The 7318-nt window shown below is 35.7% G+C and overlaps 1 protein-coding gene and 1 pseudogene across 2 annotated transcripts; one reads left to right on the top strand and one right to left on the bottom strand.

Annotated features, from left to right (window-relative positions):
- Positions 1-19: 19 nt before the first annotated feature.
- Positions 20-3220, bottom strand: LOC132170415 (farnesyl pyrophosphate synthase-like; annotated as a pseudogene).
- A 1369-nt stretch (positions 3221-4589) lies between these two features.
- Positions 4590-7264, top strand: LOC132171179 (phosphoglycolate phosphatase 2-like). 2 transcript variants are annotated; one of them, XM_059582427.1, is made up of 9 exons: positions 4590-4758; positions 4865-4932; positions 5017-5109; positions 5207-5278; positions 5658-5729; positions 5996-6055; positions 6146-6198; positions 6861-6958; positions 7053-7261. In XM_059582427.1, exons 1-9 carry the CDS (start codon positions 4665-4667, stop codon positions 7163-7165), a joined length of 723 nt encoding a protein of 240 aa, XP_059438410.1. In that variant the 5' UTR covers positions 4590-4664; the 3' UTR covers positions 7166-7261. The 2 variants fall into 2 exon arrangements, with proteins under 2 accessions (XP_059438410.1, XP_059438409.1); XM_059582426.1 differs by having other exon boundaries at positions 5996-6198; positions 7053-7264.
- The last annotated feature ends 54 nt before the right edge of the window (positions 7265-7318 follow it).

Below are 7318 nucleotides of genomic sequence, written 5' to 3'. Positions count from 1 at the left end.
CACGCCCAGCCCACTCACACAAGCCATCCCAGCAATCCATGCGCCCCACAACAGCTCTTGGGCCAACAGCAACATGCCCAAGCACCTTGACAGTGCATGGGCCACTCCCTTTGATCCTTTGCAGCAAGCTTTAGCCTTCTCCAAGCAGATCCTCAACCTTGGCATGCCCCTTCATGCCTTGGCTTAGTGGCCAGCAGGGGTGCAAAGCACTCATGCCCCTGCTGCCACACCACAGCCACATTAGGGCCGTGACACTGGATCTCACCTTGCCAGTTGTTTCAAGATCACCAAAGCAATCCAAATAATCATCCTACAAAAGACAAAGAAAAAAAGAAAAAAAGGCAGATTATTGAAATTGACAAAAGAAGCCCATCTCCTGGACACGCTCCAGAGTGACTGATCTAAACCCTTCTGCTTTGATTCTACAAAATAAAACGAATATGAATACCATAACATAATTAAGCAAATAAACCTTTGGTTATTCTCAATTAATGGAGTTCAGAAAATTTATGACACTTAAAACTATAAGAACTGCAATTTATATCTCAATTAGTTTCCAATACCTATGTCTGCTTTGCAATTTACCTGTACTTGAAAGTAGACCCCCATCTCAACTAGAATGTTTTTCACATCAGTATGGTTTTCCAGATCCTCACCAAACATAAGCAATGCACACGCAACCTTCACATATTTGAACAGAAAATAGTCAACTAGACGACAACGATTCATTGTCAACGATAAAAATAAGTTTTAAAGATCAGATGTCATTGTAAGAGAACAACTAATTGATACGGCCCCTATGCCAGAATATAAAATGGTATCAGTATGTTTAAAGGACTTCTCAAATAATAAGTCAATATTTCTTTTAAGTGGAAGTCACAGAATCAAATATGTGGAGGAACAAGGAGCTAGATGAACTTCAGAAACCGGAAATATGGGGCCACAGGGCAAGGCAGAGATGCAAGCTGACACAATGCCTTTCAAAATACACTACAACAAAGGCAATCCCTATTGATCCAGGCGACATGTGCCTTAATTGTGATAAAGATTTATACTCACTGGAAGGTAAAATGAGTAATAGGCAGTCTTGTACAAGGAGGCGGTAACTGCATCAGGTGTAAACAGGTTAGCACGAACATTAGATATAGAAAATAAATCATTATGGGGATAGAAACAGAGTATCTAACTACTCAAATAGCACCAAAGCACTAAAAAAAGGCTTAAAATTGGATAGGGATCTTTATAGCTTATTCACCAAGGCATCCAGAATTCAACCCTTGCACACTTTCAACTTTTCCCATAGTCAAGGAGAAGCAATTATGTTATGTTGTCTTAAGCAGGACAGATGGAACTGTTTCCAGACTTACTACCATCAATTCCTAAAATGAATTTGTCAATATCATGCTTAATATCATGATTTTTCCTCGGGTTCATGTACTGTTTTCTTGTGGAAATCCAAACCAGGGTTAACGACTCCTTTGGCGCAAAGTTGCAGAGGCATTATTTTCTTAGCATAGATTTTCCATTACTTTTACTCACACTGGCAAAGTGTATTTGGACAGATCTTTTTCTCCTTCAAGTGTAGTAATCAAATCTATCATCTCCCCAGAAGCGGACTGAAACTCCACCTACATAAAGCAAAGACGAGTAATCTTTTAGCATAAAATCTAAATGAGAACTTATTAAGCAAACACTCTGCAAGTTAATCACCTGGTTAAACAGATCAAGCAGATCTACATAGTAAGGCTTATCCCTGAAGTGTTTCCTAAGAATCCTAGGGATATGGTTACGAAGTAGAACCCCATCATTTACTGCAATCATACCAACCTAATACATATTGATCCACCGAGTTAATTGCTATATATACAATAACAACCACCAAAAAAAAAGAAGAAGCCAAAAGGCAAACCAGAACATTGTTCACTATTAGCACAACACAAACCTTTGGCACTCTGAACCAGCAAGGTTGACCACGCCTTGTGTGTGAGTTATCCATAATGTCATCAAGAACAAGAGAACATGCCTGTAGCTGCATACATCATTATCACAAAATCATACATTAGTATGTAATTTATATGTATGCCGAAGCATTTAGTAAACAAGATTTATCCACATAAACAATCTTTGAATACGAGAGGTTTTCTAATGCCATACCCATTCGATACACCAACCAAGAGCACTGGCAAGGAAAATTTCATCTTCAGTCAACTCCATTCCTTCTTTCAACAATCTGTAGCTCTCCATAAAGGCCAAACCCCTGCTCAAATTTCCTACAAGAAAAAAGTACAATCCACAGCTATTTCAGTAAGACATGTTTCTTCAAAAAGTTCTGCCTTCCTTATTTCACCCATTTAATTTCCTTTGATGGCTTATGTTCAAGATAGCATGCTACTGCAAATAATATACATAGCAAAAAGGCTGTTCAATAAATTTACAGATATGCTCAATGCAAACCTCCAGGCACATTGTAGTCCAGCATCTGAAATAGAGAGAATAAACAAGACAGTCAGGGAACCAGCGAAAAGCCTCATAAATATAAGGAATGGATCACATACACTTGCACTCACCTTGGAGAGAGAGATTATAATTATGAAGTTACGAACTTAGATCTAACTATTAACCAGTTTGCATCAAAATCGATGGTTATCGAACCCCATAGAAATTTTTAAAGAGATCATTAAGATTTGGAAGTGTTATTCTTTAAGGTGAATTTGCTTTCACTGGAGCAAATCTTGGTCTATGAGCTATATCACCACCTTCAGAGCACAGTGTGTGTGGATTTAACAACAATAATAACAGTATGAAGAAAGGATTTTTAGTGAGAGAGGGGAGCTCCTAGAGAAAAACCGTCTTATCAATGTGGAAAACCAAACAAAACCCAGAATTTGCCTTTCCATTTGTGGGTGAACTAGAAGTCTAGAACTTAAACTAGTTACCCCACAGGCCACAACTAAATATGGCTCGCCCATTTTCACAGTTTTCGGAGTTATTATGCGAGACCAAATCTACAATATTTAATTCTACGAATAATACCAGCTATATATGTTCTGGAAAGCAAATGATGAGAATGAAGAAGGAAGGCGTGACAGAGTGAGATGGAAAAGACGTACCCGCTCGACCCGTTGCCGAGAATCATGGGTCCATCGAAAGCAGGGTCTTCAAGGAGCTCCGACTTGAGGACGGAGTATACCTTCAGAAATGTTGACTTCAGATCCGCCATTGACACCCACAACTACAAGTAAGAGCTTTCAAGGAGAGAGATTCAGATATAAGTTATATGACGTTCTATGTGGACCCTCGTACCAAATTTACCCGCAAAAATTTAAGCACAGTACGAGGTTGGCAGACACGCAAATTTAATGCAAACTTAGTGCTCGTTTGTGATTGGTTGGAAGAGTTTAAAAATGTTTTTAATATTCAAAAAACTTTGTTTGAAAAAAAAAAAATATGTGTTTGGTAAAAAAAAAATTAAAAGAGCTTTTAAGGATTCAAAAATCTTAAAAATTGTCAAAAAACACTTTTAACCAAAGCTTAAAAATAAAGTTTTTGTCAAAAAACTCTTTTTGACTTAAAAGCTATATTTCTCATATGCAATCTCAAACAGACTTTTAGCAGAGTGAGGAGGAGTATGGTCCATTTATAAAATGTATTGGCTTAGCGTTAGTTTGCATCATTTTATACCTATGGTTGACTCAATTTGAACCCGACACATGATATTATGGTTAATAATTTTTAACAAGATCTTCAAATTTGATACAACTTCAAAATGAAATTAATGGGCTAAAATTAAAAGATCTAAGAGCATCCATATTAAACTCTTCAAATAAAAGTTAAATTTAAAGAGAAAAATTTACTATTTTAAATTTAAAGAATCACTTTTAAAATGAACAAAATATCAAACTCATTATATTTTCATCTACTTTAGTTAAATATTATTATTTTCTTATTTTTTAATTCTTTTTTTGTTCTTAGTAGATGAGAGAGATAAGGAAAATGAATATATAAGATTAAAAAACTAAATAACTTTCACTTTTTGGCACTTGGTATTTGGAGAACCTTGTTGCCTTGGTCAAAGTTAAATTTGAAATAGAGTAAAGAGCTTGTTAAATGACTTATTTTGTGAATTTTTTAAAATTTTTAAAGAAAAGTCAAATTTAAAGAGTACAATAAAAATGCTCTAACAAATTTAATTAAAATGAGTTAAATTATCATAGATTCATATAATTTTATACCCAAATCTCAATACGACTCAAACTTAATACGGTTACCCATATAACCGAAGTTTTGTATTTAAGGTTTGTTTGGGATGCGTTTGAGAGGCTTAAAAACGTTTTTAACACTCAAAAAGTTCGTTTGAAGAAAAAAGTATTCGTTTAGTCGTTTGGTAAAAAAATTAAAAATACTTTTAAGGGTCTAAAAAGCCTAAAAATGACAAAAACACGCTTTTTTTTCAAATATATATATATTTTTACTTAAAAGTTTTATTTTTTATTTTTCAAAACGTAATATCAAAGATGCTATTAAGCAATAGAAGAACCGATGAGAGATGGTTCTGTGTATATAGACGTTTTGTACATTTATAGATACCGCTAGACGCCTAGACTTAAAGCCAATTGTACAGTAAAGACTGTAAAGGCATCTGCAGCTTACACTTTTCGAACGCAATGGACGTCGCAAGAGGAGCCACTCAGCTTCTCTCTTCCCAGAACGTCGGAGATCTTGTCGATTCCGTCGAAGCTTTTCTCTTCGACTGCGACGGTCTCATTCATTTTTACTTCTCCACTATTTTTGTTCTTTCAATTCTAATCTCGATAATCTTGTTGTATATAATTTGTACGAATGATCTGGGTTTTTTTATACACAGGTGTGATTTGGAAGGGTGATGCACTTATTGATGGCGTCCCGCAGACATTGGATATGCTTCGCTCCAAGGCACGCTCTCACTCTCTCTTTCTTCCCTTTTTTTTTGGTTCGAAATGTTCGAAGTTCTTATTAATTCCCTAATACATATTTCAGGGAAAGAAGTTGGTGTTTGTGACCAATAATTCCACAAAATCAAGGAGGCAATACGCTAAGAAATTTCATTCCTTGGGAATTTCTGTCAATGAGGTTTTTCTCTCAATCTCAATTCCAGTAGACTTTTTTCAGAAACAATTATGAGTAGTACTTTCTAAATGCTGATTCTCTCCCATCTTTGTTTTTGTAGGACGAGATATTCTGCTCATCCTTTGCGGCTGCTATGTTCTTGAAGGTCAATAATTTTCCAAGAGAAAAAAAGGTTCATTCTGCTTCTATTCACACATTTTCTTTTAATTTTTGAATTTCCATTTACCTGAAATGGAAAATACAAGTCTTTTTTGTTTAATTTCCTAGAGAATTAGAAGAAGATAATGCTAATTAACTACTAAGAAAGAAAAACTTGACACACAAAAATGCATTTTTAGAGGTACCACTGTCCTCTAGTTGGAAGTGGTTATGCATTGAGATATGGTTCGTTGTTTAGAGTCACACATTTGGTGGGTCTAATAACTAGTTTTTCTCTATTCATGACTTATTTGTTAGTCCACAAATTGAATGTTCTATCGCTGGTGAATTTGCCCTTGTTGTGTGTCATTGGTAGTTTGTGATTGTCCTCACAAGTTTGTTCCTTTTCGCAGGTTTATGTGATAGGTGAGGAAGGTATATTGGAAGAGTTGGAGCTTGCTGGATTTACTGGTCTTGGTGGCCCGGTAATTTATTCATTTCCATTTTCAAAATTAAGTTTATTAGCTTGTAGATAGGATATAAATCTCATATACTCAAGTGCATTTTCAGTCTTTATTTCTCAACTTTTCATGAATGGCGTCAACAGTTTTTGTGGTCAAATTAAGGACGGTCCGTAGTTCTGGCATTCCCAACTGGCTGGGTTGCCTGGTTACGTTCGTGCCATTAGGGCAGAAACCCTGGAGTTTTAAGCTCTTGCCATAGGTATGCTAATGAAAGCAAATTATTGCAGGAGGATGGCAAAAAGACAGTACAGCTGAAACCAAATTGCCTCTTTGAACATGAAAAGACTGTAATGTATCAGATTGATTCTAATTTCTTTGAGAATTTTACTTTGTGTTGTTTGCTTGCTATTGAAATGCTGCAGAACTCCTATTCCCAGGTTGGAGCTGTAGTTGTTGGACTAGATCAGTATATTAACTATTACAAGCTTCAGTAAGAAAGTCTAAATACCTTGTTTCCCTCTCCCCTATGTAATGTCTGCTACCTATTGACTTTTATAGTTTCAATTGTGTGCCTTAAGGAATCCCTTGAATACAAACCACTTAAACGTGTGACATTCTTGTCTGATGTGGGCTGCCAATGGGATTTCTAGACCTCTATAAACTTTGTTGACTCTTTGAAAGAAGTTATCAAAACATTCTAAAGGAAATATATACATGTTCCAGAAGAGATTGTCTTGATTTAATCTTTTGATGCTCAACTTGTCATGGCTTCTACCTCAATAATTTCTCATGTTAGTAGCTATTAAGTCTTTACTGTATATTTTCTTCACCTAGCTTTCTTAGCCCATTTTCATTTGTTTTTTGGTACTCTGTTGGATTAACTCAAAACCAAAGGCTTGTTGACCTTTGCAAAGGTTACAACCAACATTGCATTCAGGATCTCAGGTGCTCAACGTAATTCAGGAGGGAACTTCTCTGTATAGAGAATTTATTAGTATCGTGGTCATTTTTTCTACTATAAGCATTTTGACCTCGGGACTTCTAAAATGCAATGCTAATTGCTGTGTTATATATTTAAAATTTCATATAACGAGCTGTTTACTGCTTTGTTTTTGCTGATTTGTCTAAAACGTTCAAGCTTTCTACTGGCAGATATGGAACCCTTTGCATTCGTGAGAATCCTGGATGCCTTTTCATTGCTACTAATCGCGATGCAGTCGGACATATGACTGATTTGCAAGAGTGGCCTGGTTTCTTTTTCACTTTCAATCTTTCACTTTAAGAAAGTTCACTTAGTGAGCAACTTTGACAGTTTTCCTCATAATGTTTCAATTTGAATTTCAGGTGCAGGGTGTATGGTGGATGCTATTTGTGGATCAACCCAGAAGGAGCCTATTGTAGTTGGAAAGCCGTCCCCCTTTTTAATGGACTTCTTAGTACAAAAGTTAGCATTCTGATTGGAATCATTGTATAAATTACAATCATGTAAATTCAGGCACATAATCTACAATACAACTCATCTTTTTACTGAAATCACATGCTTTAATCAGAACCTTATAGTTACTACAAAAAAATAAATAAAATAAATGTGTAATCAATTGGGAGTCATG

The sequence above is a fragment of the Corylus avellana genome, chromosome ca2 (assembly GCF_901000735.1).
Source record: "Corylus avellana chromosome ca2, CavTom2PMs-1.0".
Classification (NCBI taxonomy): Eukaryota; Viridiplantae; Streptophyta; class Magnoliopsida; order Fagales; family Betulaceae; genus Corylus; species Corylus avellana.
This window is presented reverse-complemented; position numbering and strand designations above follow the sequence as displayed.